At 54.1% G+C, this 16,012-nt stretch overlaps 1 protein-coding gene across 3 annotated transcripts in view; it reads left to right on the top strand.

The window, feature by feature from the left end:
* Positions 1-16,012, top strand: part of SLC39A11 (solute carrier family 39 member 11) — a 79,870-nt gene that overhangs the window by 48,301 nt on the left and 15,557 nt on the right. For all 3 annotated transcript variants that reach the window (XM_027654549.1, XM_027654548.1, XM_027654550.1), the window contains exon 7: positions 12,063-12,132. In XM_027654549.1, the coding sequence (XP_027510350.1) occupies positions 12,063-12,132 (70 nt within the window). The remainder of the gene's footprint in view (positions 1-12,062; positions 12,133-16,012) is intronic.

Here is a 16,012-nt window from a genome sequence, read left to right on the forward strand (position 1 = left end):
GGTTGTTGTGGGGGTGAGATAATGGAACGTACAGCCCAAGCTCCCGCAGTCGGTTTGTGTTCCATGGGCTCTGCCGGCAAGGAAAGGTTGGGTAATTTGCTCCAAAACTGGGAATGCCAATTGATAATGACAGGAGATGCCAAACTACAGACTCTTCCTGCTCATTAATATTCATATATGCTGGGTTTAGTAGAACATTAATTATGTATTTAATCAAGCCCTGTTTATTCTGGTTTATCTTTGTACCTTGGGTGGCTGTTATGCTGAAGACTTCAGATTAATTAAAATGTTACTGGTGTATCACAAATAACAATTAGTGAGGTGTGAGCTGAACAGCCTTTCTCTTTGTGCTTGTTTGGGAGGGGGAGGAGAGCCTGGCAGGGTGGGGGACGTGGGTCCAGAGCTGGTTCCCAGGGAACTCCTGGGGGGATCTGCTCTGCTCCTAGCCAAGCTGGGGGTGTGCAGGCAGGGATGTCCCTACTGTGGGATTTTGGGGGATCTCCCAGCATGGAGATGCTGCAGGAGTCCCTAATGCTCACACTGCTCCAGGAGGGATGGAGGACAGGACCAGGGCTGTGTTCTGCAACTGTCTGTGGCAGCGAGGTGGGGAAGGAGTTACAGGTGCTGGTTGTATTGACGCCCTGCCTTGCTTTCCTCTGGCTGTTGGGAATCGTTTCTGATCCCCAAAAACCTCTCAGCTGACAGAGGGGCCTGGCTGGGATCCCACCCACTGCACTGGTGCCCCGTCCCTGCATCACCCTCGGACCATCCCCGACAGGGAGCATCCTTCTGGGAAGGCAGCAGGGCTGGTTCCTGCCAGGCATGAGGTGATGCTTCCAACCACCCGAATGTTGCCAAGGAAACCCGAGTTTTCCTGTTTCCTTGTGATGTGCTGGGCAGAGCTGGGTGGCCCCAGACCCCGGCACAGGCTGGGAGCACATCCCGGGAGCTGCGACAGAGCTGGATCATCCTCTGTGCTCCAGCCTTCCCCTCCTGCAGGAAAACCTCTCACTTTTCTGTATTCAGTCCAGTCCCTCCGTGTTTGCTCTGATGTTTCTGCCTCAAGTGTCACCATTTAACGGAGGTGTCTGGGAAGGAGCTGATGGAACGTGGCAGTGGCGCCGTGCACAGAGTCACCGGGTCACGGGGAGAGGTGGCTCTGACGTCCCCTGCTCGCCCCCTAAATCTCACATGGCTCCACCTGAGGCTTTGTCTCCAGTTCCCACTGCCAGAAACCCATTAGCAGGCTAGGATTTATTTATTTTTAATGAGAAGGAACAAAGTGAGGAGCAGGATGGAGTGTGTGAGCTAAATACGGAACAGATCCTGGCTGTGGTGGTGGAGGTGCTGCAGGAGAAGGGGGGCACGGGGAGGGGTGTCACTATGTGCAGGAGGGACAAAATGTTAGAAGGAGAAACTTTTAGGTGGTGACAACTATGGGAAGGATGAGTGAGACTCCTGGGAAGCTGCAGTGGGTCAGGGGGAAGGTTCCTGCACCCCCCAGGTGGAGCATCCAAGTTCTTTCCCCTTGGAACTGCGCTTGGAGGTGGCAGCAAGAGGCTGAACCCTGGGTTGGCACTGGCACCATGCCTGGCATGTGGTGGGGTTTTGGGGGTCCTCCTTCTCTACTTGCCCAGGAGGGAGAGGTTTAGCCCCAAAACTTGAAGGTCACATTCTGGCCAATGCTTGGAGTGAGGGCCAGGGGAAGGGACAGCTGGGATGGGTGTGGAGCAGAGGGTGCAGGGTTTGCACCCTGCCCACGTCCCTGTCACTGCTCTGGCATCAGGCACGGCCGAGTCCTTCACTCACAGTGGCAGTTCCTCGTGCTGGTGACAGATTTAAGCCGGGCACCTCCTGCCCATCCCCGTGGCAGCTCTGTGACACCTCTCAGTCCCTCTGGAGTCTGGCAGCAAGTGCTGCTGCTTTGTTTGATCCCGAGGAACGGGGGGGATGGAGGGAAGGCTGTACCAAGGGATGGCAAATGTCAAATTGATTTCAAACCCGCTCGTTTGCAGCTTCTCCTGGGCAGGGGAGCGGTTCAGCCGAGTGCCCTGGGGATGGAGGGTGTGAGACCTGCCTGCCACCCTCTGCACGGTGGCATTTGGCTGGAGACAGCCCCGGGAGTGACAACTGCTGCCTGGATTTGGGAGCTGCCTGGACACTGGCTTGTCTTTATGGCTTCTTGCAGCTTTCCCCAGTTTTACTGTGTTTTCTGTGTCTCCTGCTTTATGGCTGGCTGGGGGAGGAGCAGACAGGCTGTTGTGGTGCTGGCTCTTGGCTGACAGGGGGTTTGTGCCGGGGGGGTCACACTGGGATGGGAACTGAATCCCTGAGCTGGGGGGAGGCAGTTGGTGGGGACCCAAAGTTGTCACCCCTTGGCCCTGTCCCCTGTTGTGACCCTGTCCAGTGGTGGACAGTGATTTAGTCCCATCCTTGGCTGTGCCAAAACCAGCCCCTGGCACTGATGAAGGTGTGTGATGAAGGTGTGCAAAGTGCTTCTTGGTGTGGGCAGCCAGTGGAGACATGTCCAAAACTAAAGGGTATCTTCCCTCTGGTGAGGGGGGAGCTCCACAGGGAGGTCTGTGCTGGCCCATGGGCTGTTTGATGTCTCCCAGGGGAGCTCCCTGCATTGAGCCCAGGTTCAATGTGGTTCTGAGGTGGGATGTTGGATGCTGCGGCCTTTTAAACCTTAAACCAGCCAACAAGGTTCACACAGAGCTTGTCCACCAGTACCAAGAGCTGCTCCCCTCTGAGGTGGAGCAGATCCTCGGCTGGTGGTGGATTTGAGGATGGGAGCAGGCTGCCTGTTGCCTTTGGAGGGAGGGGGTTGTGGGTGTGATGGGAGTGCAGAGGTTCCCTGCTGTGCTGGCAGATTGGTGTTCCTTGGGAGGGGGTGATTTCCAGGCTGGTTACTTTGTCATTAGCAAAAATTGATTAGATTCATCCTCCTGGGACAGGCACTCCCGCGTTCTCAGCCTCCCAAGGGAAGGCTGGGGCAATGAGTGTGATATTGCATCTCAATTATAAAGAGAAGTGATTATTTATATGAATATTCTCCGAGATCCATTAAAGGCTGGGAACATTCATTTGGGATGTTTTTTTTTTTTTTGTTGTTGGTCTATTGAAATTGAGACTGTTTTACAATTGTTGTTACTTTAATAAGCATTTGGGAACCCACTGGGGGTCTGCAGAGCGTGAGAACAGGAGCCATTTAGCTGTGCCAATTAATCTGTGCCTCATCTGGGTGATGCCTCTTCCTGGAATTACAGCATCCCTCCTTTCCCTGCCACTTGTGCTGGTGGCCTGGCTAGTAGTGGCTATTCCTGGGCACCCTTGGAGCACCTTGGGTTCCTACTGAAAGGTGTTACTTTTAGTGAGGAAAAAGAGAAAAAGATTTCCCTGCAGCTTTCATTCCATGAAAGGAAGATTCAGGTACGGGGAGGTGTTGGTGGGAAGCACGTGGGGCAGCAATCCCATGGAGCTTTAAGGGGAGCAGAGGACCAGCTCAGAGAGATTTGAACAGTCAGGAATTTTTCCCAGTGTTTTCTGCCCTGGGGAAAAGATCCATCTGGGACGTGGCTTCCGTCTGCTGCCCGTCGCATCTCTGGCTGCATTTCCAGAGGGACCCTCCAGGCAGGGATGTGTCAGGGATGAGTGGGGATGTTGGTAGTGCTGTGGTGTGATGGCTCCACGAGCAGCTGAGGGGAGAGGAGAAAGATCAGATGGGATGCAGCCGAGGAGGCAGAGACGGGTGCTCGGCACCATCCGGAACATTCCTCACGGCAGCGACTGGCGGGATCGGGAGGAGCCTCATGGCTCTGCCAAAGGTTGCCTTAACCTTTCATTAAACCTCCCAGTAATTGGTGCCTCATCAGCACATATTTTGACATTTTCATCTATTAAGCACCTTGGTTGTTGGAAATGACTTGCTCCCAGTCGTTAGAGCTTCCCTGCAGGAGGGTGGGAAGTGTGGGAAGGCAGCCGGGCAAGGTGCCGGCAGCGGGTCCCGGTGACATCCCCGGCTGTGGGGGATGCTCTCAGGCTCTGGGCTGCTTTTGGCTCCATGGCCAGCGGCTCGGCTCCCTCAGCACTTCCCTGTGCTCCTCCTGGGCAGGTGGCAGCTGAGGCTCTGGCTCTGGGAGCAGGGACAGCCTGATGGAAAGGTAATTCCACGTCTGACACGGGCAGGGGTGGGAAGTTTCCCTCTGCAGCCTGGGGGGTGTCACAGCCCATCACACTGGCACTGTTAGAGGGGGGCAGAGCGTGGGGTCTGTAATGCCCCTCTGACAGCAGCTCATATGTCAAAAACTCATTTGGAGGCAGACACTTGGACACCCAGAGAGAGCTGATAACACACAGTTATCTCTGCGGCATCGCTGGCAGTCGGTGATCGCTGTTTTATAAGCAGGAGCAGCCACAAAGGTGACAAAAGCCAATTAAACGCAGGATTTTCACCAGCTGGAATCGAAGTCTGCTGAAATGTGCATGTTGGAAGCTCCATTGCTTTCCTGTCCCCACCAGCTCTCGCAGGTCTGTCACGTTAAACATCGGTGAGCACTGGGGTGAGAAACCATTTGCGTGCTGGAAATGAAATATTAAATATCTGTGATGGATTCAGGTGCTGTGGGGTCAGGGAGAGCCCATTTCCAGGTCAGTCACTGCTTCTAGATTAGTTCTGGTTTGTTAATTTGGGAAAGGGTTTTCTTCTTCCAGAGAAGCATTTCCATGACGAAGGAGCTTTGGGCTTTTGGGCAGTGACTTTAATTCTTTAAAATCAGGTGTAAAGTGCCTTGTCAGCTCCTGTTTAGCTGGTGCAGCCCCATGGATTGGAAGGAGGAGAAAAGTGGAACAGGTTGGGAGGTAGATGGTCTGGCTCCTGGGGGGTAAACCAGGAGGAGGCATTAGGGGAATTTGGTCCTGCCTCCCAAATTCCACTTTTTTTAATGCCCCCAATCCCTCACAAGGCCACGGGCTTCCCTTGGGCTGTTTTTTTCCCTGTCTCTCTTGCCATGGGCTGCCCAGTTGTGTCACATCCTCCTGGATTTGCCCTGAGCAGTTGGGGCTGGTCCCCCCTTTGACTGGGCTGGTTGCACTGGGTTACTGGTGGGAGCACCCAGTTCTGGGGGCTTTTTTTAGACAAAGCTCCTGGGAAATTGCCTGGGACAGACAGCCCAGGGTCAGGCATTTGGTAGCCCATTAGGACTTAAAATTCTCTTTTACTGACTCTTTAACTCCCCACAACAACGTTTAGGGACAAGGCTTAGTGGGGGCCTTTGCAGTGCTGGGTTAACATTGGACTCAGTGATCCCAGAGGACTTTTCCCACCGAAATGACTTTATTCTGTGACACATTTGGGTTCTCTGTGTGTCTGTTCTGCTGTCAGGCACTGCTGAGCTGGGAATTGGAGCTGTTTGCTCTTCCAGGTGATGGCTGGTTTGACCCCATCATCACCTGCCTGCTTTTCATCACCTCTTGCACAACCCTGATGGGACCCAATCCCCGGAAAACTTGGAGGCAAAGCTGCACCATTAGTTCTTATCTTTAGTTAGCTGTCTGGGCACGTCAGAAGCTTTTCAGGTGTTTCACCTTCTGTCAGCTTTGTGTTTGCACCATCCCAGACGTGCAGTGACCCAGGCCAGGTTGGACAGGGCTTGGAACAACCTGAGCTGCTGGAAGGTGTCCCTGCCCATGGCAGGGGATTGGAAATTAGAGGGTCTTTAAGGTCCTTCCCAACCCAAGCCGTTCTGTGATTCTCACGGAATGAAAAAAAAAAAGTCTCTCTAAAATGACTTTCACCTCCTGCTTGCTCGTTCTGTAATGGTGGGGACCTAGAAACACGAAAATCCCTGAAATCTGATAATCTCTGTGCCTTCCTGTGCAGTAATGGCAAAATGATGTTTCCTGGAGGGAACTGGACTTCAGTCTTGAGGGAAAAAACTATGAATAGTGGCAACAGGGATGTGCTTAAACTCTTAGAGAAATACAAACCTCATTATAGCAAGATTAATTTCCCACTAGGAACTTAACAGCTCTTCAAAGAGCAGGATGAATAATTGATGTCACGTTGGCATCTGTAGTACCTTCCTGGAGGAAGCGTGTTCATTTGCTGACCCAGGAGAATTGGCTCCATCAATCCTCCCGGGAGGAGAGGCTGTCACTGCAGCTCCCTCAGTGCTGCTGCCAGGCTGGGGGGGTCCCAGCTTTGGGAGGGGGGTGTGGAGCACTGAGGGATGTGCAGATGGGGGGGATTGGGGCAGATGAGCCCAGCAGGGTTGGTTCTGGTTGGTCAGAGGATGCTTTCGGGGCGAGCGGGCCCGTGCTGGTACCCACGGTCCTGTCTTGCTTTGGGTGTGCCTTAGCTCATGGAAAGGGTTTTCTCAGCATCACCCACTGTCCTTTCCTCACGAAGAAAGGCATTTCCTGCCGTGGAATCCCTAATTCCTGCTATTTCTTCCCAAGCTCTGCAGGCACAGAGCTCTGCTGAGCTGTGCTCCCCTCACCCACCCTGAACTCCGATGGCCCCACAGGCAGAGCTCTGGTGTTTTGCAGATAGAAGGCTTTGATAAATCCTGCTTTTCCTCTAGTTTTTGCCTTCTTTCCAAAGCCAAGATTTTGACTCTGTGATTTGTGAGTTGCTTCTCATTTTATCATCTCCACGAATCCTCCTCCTCCTCCTCCTTCCCTGCCGTGCTGCATCCCAGAGGAGTTTCCTACAAGGGTTTTTTAAGGCAAGTTTTCTGCAAGGATATTTTTTAGGCAGAGACACCCCTGGGTGGGTGATGGGTGGGCTGTGCTGCTGGGACCCTGCCAAGCACATCCTCCTGGAGAGTGGGAGGCATGGGATAAACTAAGGGATACCAGGTCTGTGTTCCCCTCACTGCCATCCTAACCTGCTTGTACCTCAGGAGAAGGGCAAAACCCACCCCTAAACCCTCTGATCCCTGATCTTTGTGGTGTTGCTGCCTGCAGAACACACGTTACAGCTGTGATCCCAGATAAGGGATCTGCGATGGTGTTTCCTTTATCCCTGAAATCTTCCCTATGTGGTGGCAACCTGATTTGGAGAGGAAAAAAATAGGAATTTGTGTAGTGGATTCTGGTTTTTGCCATTCCTGTAGGATATTTTTTCTAACCAGTGCCTGTTTCCTTGATCTCTATGGCAGATGAGAGTCACACAATAACGGGGGTTCATTTACTCGCCGCTGTAATTTACCGAGGCCCCGAGTGGTGCCTCCTATTTATGGTTTGGATTTCCAGGGATTCTGAAGGGCTTTAATTTTCACTTGGTTTTGTGAACAGGCCTGTTCTGAGGATTACAAGAGGCTTCCCACAGTGGCTGTGAAGCTCATTCCATGCTCCAAACCGGAGCTGGTGAGGGCAGGATCCCGTGGAGCCCCAGGAGCCTGGACTTGGGGTTTGCCGGAGGGTTTTCCTGGCTGTTGATCCAAGCAGAAGGCTGGGATCCCTGCCTGGCTCCAAAGGCTGCCCTGAGTGGGATTTAAAATCACAGTCTGCTTAATTTCAGCTGTTCTTGCCCCTTGTCAAGCTCGGGCCACAAGGGGGAGGTTTGGGGTGGAATGAGCCAACTCTCGAGTTGGTCTTTGAACTCCAGGCTCGTGTGGCATTTGCAGTGGAAGTGCTGGGGTCCAGCCCTGCTGTGTGGGCATGGACACGGTGCTGCTCCACTGATCCTTGCAAAATAGATATTGGAGAGCAAAAAAACATCGTTCCCTGCTTGGGGCAGCAGCAGAAGGTGGTTTCAGGCCAGGGAAGTGGGCAAAACCAGATTTCAGACCAGGGAAAGTGAAGCAGCTTCCGAAGCAGGAGCATCTCCCGGGTAGAGGTGTCATTTTTAAAGTTATTTGTGGATTTTGTATGTTCTCCTTGTCCAGGACTGTGGTGTCAGGGCTGGTTTGGATCTGGCAGCACAGAGCTGCGTCCAGGTGCCCCAGGACCATCCCACATCTCCCCTGGGCTGCCTCGATGGCAGCACCTCCCTCCTGCCCGAGCAAAGCTCCCTCTCACCCCTGCCAAGGAGAAGAGCTCCCTTAAAAGCGCAGCACTTGGCACTTTTTGGGCGAGTCCAAAGGCAGGACACGCTTCTGGAACCCCAAGCTCCCCAGGGATGCACCATCTCGGGAGCCCCTGGGGCTGCAGGGCTTCAACCTCCCCAGGAACATCCCAGCACAGAGTGAGAGCACGCAGAGCTTTCCATGCTGAGGGGGAGCAGATGGATCAGTGCTGGCCCTCATCCCAAAGCCCATCCCAAGCAATTCCTGCGCTCCTGTGGATTGGAGCAGACGGGAACACTGTCACTGTCCTCCTGGCTCAACCAGACGGAACATCTTGTGCTGTTCTGCAGCTCTGCTGATGGGGCACTGGAGTGAAATTAAAGTGGGAATAAAACCCAGGCTATGACAGCAGGATCCACACATCCCAGTCCCCTCCATGTGCTGGGGATGAGCACGGGGCGAACCAGGGACCTTGGGCCAAGTGTGAAGGTGTGGGAGGTGCTCTGGGAGCAGCGTGTCCCTGTCTCTGCTCCCTTGGCTGATGTGCTCTTTGCCAGCTTTTCTTGAGCTCTGGGAGTCTCTCCTTGGCTGCTCCAGTCGGTGCTGCAGCTGTCAGGTCACCCTGGGTCACCTCTGCCTGTCTGAGGTGCCCTGACATGGCTCTGTGCCCACGGAGCTTTGTTCTGCTCCCCTTCCCATGGTCCTTCCCTCTGCACCAACTCCATTTTTCTGTGGTGTTCCCTACTTTGCCCTGCTCCCCTGTGGTCTTTCCGTCAGCACTGACCTCTCCTTGCTCTGACGTCCCCTCTTGGCCTTCCCTTTCCAAGTTTTGCCCTGCTCAGGTGTGGATGTGAGCTGTGGTGTGTAAGGAGACCTATGGACATCGTCCTCTTGCCAAACACATCCTGCAGCCGTCTGGCAGCAGCCCCTGCAGTGTCTGCAGTGACCCTCCAGCACAGTTATTGCTTTCAGCTTGGAGGGTTTGAAGGGCTTTTTTTTCTTTTCTTGGAAAACAAGCAGGGAGGAAAATGCCTTTGTAAGGAGCTGAGAGGTGTGGAGCTGATCCCCGAGTTAGCTCAGGATTAGTCTGATCCCTGGGTAAATGCCTTATCAAGAAAAAGTGTCTTGAATTGCAAAGCCAAGGAAGCCCAAGAGAGGCAAAATCCCTTTGTTTAGATTAAATAGAAGCATTTTCCTGACAGTGGCTGAAATTGGTCATTTTTCTCTGCCTTTGTTCTGCCAAGAGGTGCCCAATGAACCCCCAGCCTGGTGCCTTCTCCATGTGAGCTCTCCAGACAACAGGGTCGTGTGGAGCCTCTCCAGCTCTGTCACTGCTTGGAAGGGGGGCTGACAGCTGCTGAAATCCTTGGAAAAAAACCCTCTGACATGGAAAGGTTTCCTGTGGGACACGGACACGTTCCTTTCACCTTCTTTCACATCCTAAGCTTTGGCCTTGCAGAGTGGTGGCCCGTGGTAAATCCTTCAGTCACTTGGGGTTACCTGGGAATGATTTAGAGGGCAGGGTCAGATGGGATATTGGAAAGGAATTCTTGGCTGTGAGGGTGGGGAGGCCCTGGCACAGGTTGCCCAGAGAAGCTGTGGCTGCCCCTGGATCCCTGGAAGTGTCCAAGGCCAGGTTGGATGGGGCTTGGAGCAACCTGGGCTGGTGGAAGGTGTCCCTGCCCATGGCAGGGGGTGGAATGGAAGGAGATGGGCTTTAAGGTCCCTTCCAACCCAACCCATTCCATGATTTTATGGCTCTGCTTCTCTCTGCCTCGCTCACAGTGGTGCCAAGAACCAGGAACTCCCCAGGGCTGTTTGTTTTTCCAGCTGATGCCTGAGCCTGCAGTGGTAAGAGCTGCTCTCCCATTCCCATCTCCGGTGACCTCATGTCCCAGTGAGGCATTTTCAGAGCCTCAGCACAGCCTGTCTCTAAGTGGCTGACGTGGAAGCATTAACCTTTCTCTTTTTGTGTCTTTTCCCACCTGAAGAAGCCACTCAGGCTATTTATAATTTGAGTTTGTGCAGAACACCCAGGAGAGGGGCTGAAGGAGGGCTGAGCTGGGAGCTGGGAGTGTGGGCACACTTGGCACTGAGCTCTCTGTGCTTGGTTTTCACGTGGATCCTTGTGAATCTGCTCATTTACCTGCAGAGCAGGGTCCTTTTGAGGTCTGACACCTTTGAAAGAGGCTGAACCCGTGCTATGGCAGCAGTGAAGTCGTTGTGGGATCTTGGCAGGCCTTTTGAAATTCAGTATTTGAAACAAATCACAGCACTGGGCCAAAAGCATCACACGGTAGCTGCTGCATATAATTAGAGGTTTTCCAAGCATCCAAGGTGGTGGGATGTGCTGTGTCTGCACTGCCCATGACTCCAAACTCGCTTGGCCTTGCTTTGCCATGGGATGCTCTGGGATCAGCAGCCCCTTGGTTGGTTTGTGGTGCTGCTGCTCGTCCTGTCCCAGCTCTCGTGGGCTCTCCTGGGACGTGGGGACATGGAACATCCTGTGGCCAGAGGCTGCTGTGTCCCTCCTCCTCCCTGGGCTGGTGAGTCCCTCCTGTGCTGCAGCTTCCACCCCGGGCTGCTGCTCCCCCTCCGGATCCGCAGCTCACTACGCACCATCTGTGAGTCTGATTCCCCTCATTTGTCTCCACGTGGATGTGGGTTGTGCTTCCATTAGCTGTGGCTTTCTCATTCCACGAGTCCCACTTGGCAGCAGGGAAGTCGTTGTGGCTTTTCCCCTCGGTCAGAGCTGGTTTTGTTGTCACACAAACGAGCGTTATAACGAGTCATGATGAGTTATGAAAAAGGGCTCTTTGCCCTTTGGCTTTTGCTCTCTGGACAAGTCACACTTGAAAAGGAAGCTTTGGGAAGAGCAGTGCCAGCCCCATTGGTGTGGAACTTAACGACATGCTCAGAGCTGAACTGCACACAGCCATGAGATGTCTTTAAAAGGATCTGCCCCCCAAAGTTTGGCAGAGCAGAGCCCTCCAGAGCCACCACCACGGGCACCCCCGCCCTGCAGGGCTCAGCCCCTGTCCTGGGTGCTCAGCCATGTCCCAGGGGGGTGATTTTGGGGTAGAGGGAGCCCTTTGCACGAGTGTGTGACTCCCCCCAGGCCCTGTGCGTGCCCCACGTGCCGTGGTCCCTCTGGAGTTACCACCAGGGGTGGGATTTGGGGCACAGTCTGGGATCTCCCTGCCCTGTAACCCTGTTCATAGGGCTGCTGGCTGCTCTGGTTTTCCCTGTGTCCATGCTGAACCTTGGCACAAGCCTTGGATCAAGGCTCTGAGGAGCTGTTGAGTGTTCAGTTCGTGCTCAGCCTGGACTCGATGCAAATCCATGATTATCCAAGTTAGTGCTGCTTTTTATGGTGCGTTTCCAAGGCAACTGGAAACTCAGAAGACCACAAACACACACACACACACACATCCTCTTCATCTGAGACCTCATCCTCTGGGACATGGGGAACACTCCAGTGACACTGGAGGAGTTTGGGTTTCCTTTGCTTTGGGGGCTGTCCCCAACAGGTGTTGTGCCCTTTTGGGGCACAGGGAGACCAGAAAGCAGGGAGGGGACTTTGCTGGGAGCCGGATCCTGGCTTAGCCCAGCTCCTGGGGGATTTATGGGAGAAGCTGATGGTTGGTTCTTCTGGAATCCGCCATGGCACCAGTTCTGCAGAGAGGTTTGCTGAGCCTGAACCTTTTTGAACAGATTTGGTGGTTTGTGCTGTTTTGCTCCTTGTTAAAATCCCATGTCAGATGGTGGGAATTGGGATCTTCTGCCCTTTGGTGCACTCATCAATCCAGAACCCTTTTCTCTCCTTGTTGGCTTCTCAAGAAACAGCTGGTTTGTGTTCCTGGTGGGGAATACCCTGGGCAGTGACACTGAGCTTGGATTAAATGCACCTGGATTAAAACGAGCAGGGAACCCACCTGGCCTGGGATCCTCTCCCTGCTCCCACCAGTCCTGGCTCTGATGGAGCAGAGGAGGAGGGGCGGTCTCAGGGCTGCTGTAGGGTTTGGCCTTACTGGTTTTTTCCTGTTTCAGAGGGTCTGGCAGTGGGAGTTGGATTCGGGGCTATTGGAAAATCCGCATCTGCAACATTCCAAAGTGCCAGGTAAGATACTGTTCCTTTGCCTCTTGGAGCCTGTCTGTCTGTCTGTCTGTCTGTCCCACATTGTCCCATGCCAGGGGGTGTTGGAGATGTGTTTCTTGACTGAAACTTGCCTGGAAGCACAAGTGTATGTAGAGGGAGTGGAAGGAATTGCTGGTGCTGGTGGATTTTCCAGGTGTTCATGATTGTTGGACTTGAGGAAAGGCTTCTGTCGTCGATGGTTTCTGCAGTGGTTCCATGTTTGTTCCTTGCTGGGATCAGTGGAGCTGGGGAGGCCATGGAAAGGAGGCAGCTGAGTGTCCCAGTGGGTGCTGCTGGGTCTGGACAGGTGCCCACAGGGATTTTGGGATGCTGGGCTGTGTCAGGAGGCACTGACTGCCTCTTCCCTGTGCTGGTCACTGCCAAGGGGTTTGCAAGCACCCCACTGGGGTTTTTATCCCTCTCCCTTATCCCCCTTAAACATCCCTGGGGATGCTGCCAGCTTAGCTGAACACTGGTAGCTGTTCCTCTGTGGGCAGCTTTGCCCTTGGGGAACTTGGGAGGGAGGGGAAGAAAAAACCCCTGGAGATAAGACTGAAAGCTGGAGATGGAAAATCAGGTGGAGGCAGAGGGAAATCTTCACCTGGAGAACTCCCTTTCCCTGGAGCTGGCAGTAAGAGTGGCAGAGGCTCACAGGAGCTCTTCCCAGTGCCCCTGCCCAGGATCTCTGTGGCTCCCTGCAAGGATGGCATCATCTTGTGCTCCCCCTCCCCGTGGAGCAGGCAGCCTCCCTGGCACAGGCTCCACACTCTCCTTTTAGATAAATGCTGAGATTTTCCATAAAAGCAGCATCCCCAATGGGTAGGAGCAGCTGCTGGAAAGCATGTGGTGACTTTGTTTTCCATTCCTGCCAAGCAGGACTGCTGGATTCTGGAACTGGTGGCCATAAAGGCTCTCAATCCTCTTGGCATCCCTGTGCCATGCTCCAGCCTCACCAGCAGCTGGTTTTGGCAGTGCCAGCCTTGTCTCTGGTGCTTCCAGACAAGCCTTTCTGTGCTTCTCTCCAGGGCTGGTGTGAACACAGGGGTTCCTCCAGCTCCTCCAGACTGTCTGTGGTGTTTTGGGCTTTGGGAGTGTTTCCTGCTCCTCCAAGCAGGAGCAAAGCCTGGGTGACAGCACTGCTGTCACAGCAGAGCTGGAACTGGGCAGACTGGGGGCGTTGCTGGAAAAAATGGGAGAAAGGAGTAAGTGTGGTGTGAAGCTGGAAGAGCTGCTGAGGCTTTGGGAGAGCTGCTGGCACCTCTCGGTGGCTGCCTTGCAAACGGCACCTTCTGCTGAGGCTCCCGATGTCCTTTTCTCTTTCTGTTCGGAATTTACACCCAAGTTTCACCCCGTTTTCTCTTAACCCTTCATTTCCCAGACCCTGCTGTAGTGTTTGTAGTTTGGGGGCAGGGGGTGTGTTCAGTCAGTGATTAATCAGCCCAACCCTTACAGCTCATGGGTGAAAAGTGCTGTCATGGCTCAGTCACCTTGTTCCTAAAGAGGACAGGGTTAGATTGGATTTTAGAGAGAAATTCTTTCCTCTGAGGGTGGGGAGGCCCTGGCACAGGTTGCCCAGAGAAGCTGTGGCTGCCCCTGGATCCCTGGAAGTGTCCAAGGCCAGGCTGGATGGGGCTTGGAGCAACCTGGGCTAGTGGAAGGTGTCCCTGCCCATGGGACTGGATGAGCTTTAAGGTCCCTTCCAACCCAAACTATTCCATAATTCCTGCTGAAGGATCTGTGGGTTCTCAGGGCTGGTTTTGGATCCTTCCAGGCTGTCCAGCCCCTTCTGTGTCCAGGCACAAGCTGTGCTCACAAGGACCCCACAAAGACACGACCCAAAACTTCTGTTCCCAGTTCCCTGTCTCATCCCTGGCTGTTGGGGACCCTGGGCTGGCCCAGGCACTCGGATTGCCAGAGATCCCAGCGAGAAAAGCAGGATGCTCTGGCTTTACCCACCACATTTCTCTAACCTTTTGAAATAAAGGGCTCTTCACAAAGCCTGCAGAGGCTCTGGAGATGCTGGAACAAAAGGACTTTTTTTTTCCCCCCAGCTGCTCCGTGGAAGCCGAGGAGGCAGAAGCAGCTGGTTCTTTCTCTGTATTTACGACGGCATTAATCACGTTAGATGAAAGGTGGCATCTGCACCATGAAAATACCAATGCAAATTCAGTCAGCTGCAAAGGGAGACAAAATAACTTCATTGCCATCAATTTGTCTGTCACTGTCATCTGCAGGCAGCCCAGAATCACTCGGGGTAGCTGTGGAGCTGTTTGGAAACATCCACGAGAATTTCAGGCTGGGTAATTTGGGTTCTGGGGGTTTAAGAAATAGCATATAATGTGAGAGACAGAGCTGAGTCTTGACACATGCGGAGGGAAAATTGCTCCGTGGCCATGGCTCTGAGGGGACACAACAGTCCTGATCCCCCTCACACCCATTGATTTGAAGCAGCACTTTAATGGAGCCTTTGCAAATGAGTGGCTTGTTTGCTATGGAGAGAGCTGGGGGTGTCCAGCCCGGGGAAGAGAAGGCTCTGGGGATACCTCAGAGCCCCTTCAGTGCCTAAGGGTGCTCCAAGAGAGGGTTCTGTGACGGTGGTGTGAGCAGAGCAGTGCAGGTGCAGACCCACAGCTGATGGTCACCCTGGGGTTTGGGTAAAACCCAAAACCTGATGATTAGGAGGCAGAGTGGGATCTCACCTTTTAAAACTCCTGGTGCTTTGCATGTGCCACCTCAGCCACCCCGTGACTCCCGGGGCTCTGGTGGGGTCCTGCCAATTCCTCTGTGCTTTTAGGATCCTGGGCTCCTCCCTCCTTGTGTCCTGGAGCATCCCGATGCTGCTCCAGCCCTGCCTGTGCTCCTCCGTGTTTCTTTGCTGCCCCCGGGTGTGCAGGCTCTGTTCCTGCTCCTCTGGGAACTGGGGCTGGGATCATTTATGGCTTGGGGGGTGGAACCCACTTGGAGCCCAGAGGGGCTGTGGCTGCCCCATCCCTGGGAGTGTCCAAGGCCAGGTTGGACAGGGCTTGGAGCAGCCTGGGCTAGTGGAAGGTGTCCCTGCCCATGGCAGGAGGTTGGAATTGGATGATCTTTAAGGTCCTTTCCAACCCAAACCATTCCAGGATTCTATGATTTTATTCCTGTCAGGGAATGTGAGCAGAACGTGGTCCTGTGCCCGAGGGTGGTGGTTGGGTCTCAGTGTGGGGTTGGACCTTGGCTATTGGTGCTTCTCTTGCCTGTTTTGGAAAGGTGATGTAGGTTTAATGGAAGTTTAGGTGGGGCTTAGGACCTAATGTCTGCTTTTGAGGTGTTTTCTGGGGGGGCTGAGCTGTCCTCAGGCAGGGACATCCCTCCCTGCTGTGGGACTGCACTTCTCCTGCCCAGCTCCTTGCAAGGATAAAAATATTGAAAAGTTCCACGGGGTGGAAATAACAGCTCGGGACAAAACTGCTGCAGGGACAGCAGAGGAGCAGGACCAGAGCAGGGATGTGCCCAGGGAGGAGGAGGAGGAGGAGGATGTCCCTGCACAGGGGCAGTGCCAAGGGTGGGTGTGTGTCCCGGCAGGGGAAGGTTCCTTCCAGATGGGAGCAGGGAGGCAGGAGCTGCTCCTGGCTGCCTTCCAGGCAGGAAGGTAAAGAGGAGGGCAGCCATGTCTTAAAAAAGCTGTTCTGCCTCCCCCTCCTCGCACACTGAGCGCGGGGGAGGGGGCTCTGCCCGTCCTGTGTGGCTGATTTAACAGGAACCAGATGGGGCTGGAGCTGCCGAGGGCGGGACGGGCGGGATTGGAGTGTCCCAGGGCTGCTCCGGGGGTGCAGAGCGGGCAGGGGGGCAGGCAGAGGTACAGGCAGGGGGCACACAGGGCTGT

The sequence above is a fragment of the Corapipo altera genome, unplaced genomic scaffold (assembly GCF_003945725.1).
Source record: "Corapipo altera isolate COAL_440 unplaced genomic scaffold, ASM394572v1 343, whole genome shotgun sequence".
Lineage (NCBI taxonomy): Eukaryota > Metazoa > Chordata > Aves > Passeriformes > Pipridae > Corapipo > Corapipo altera.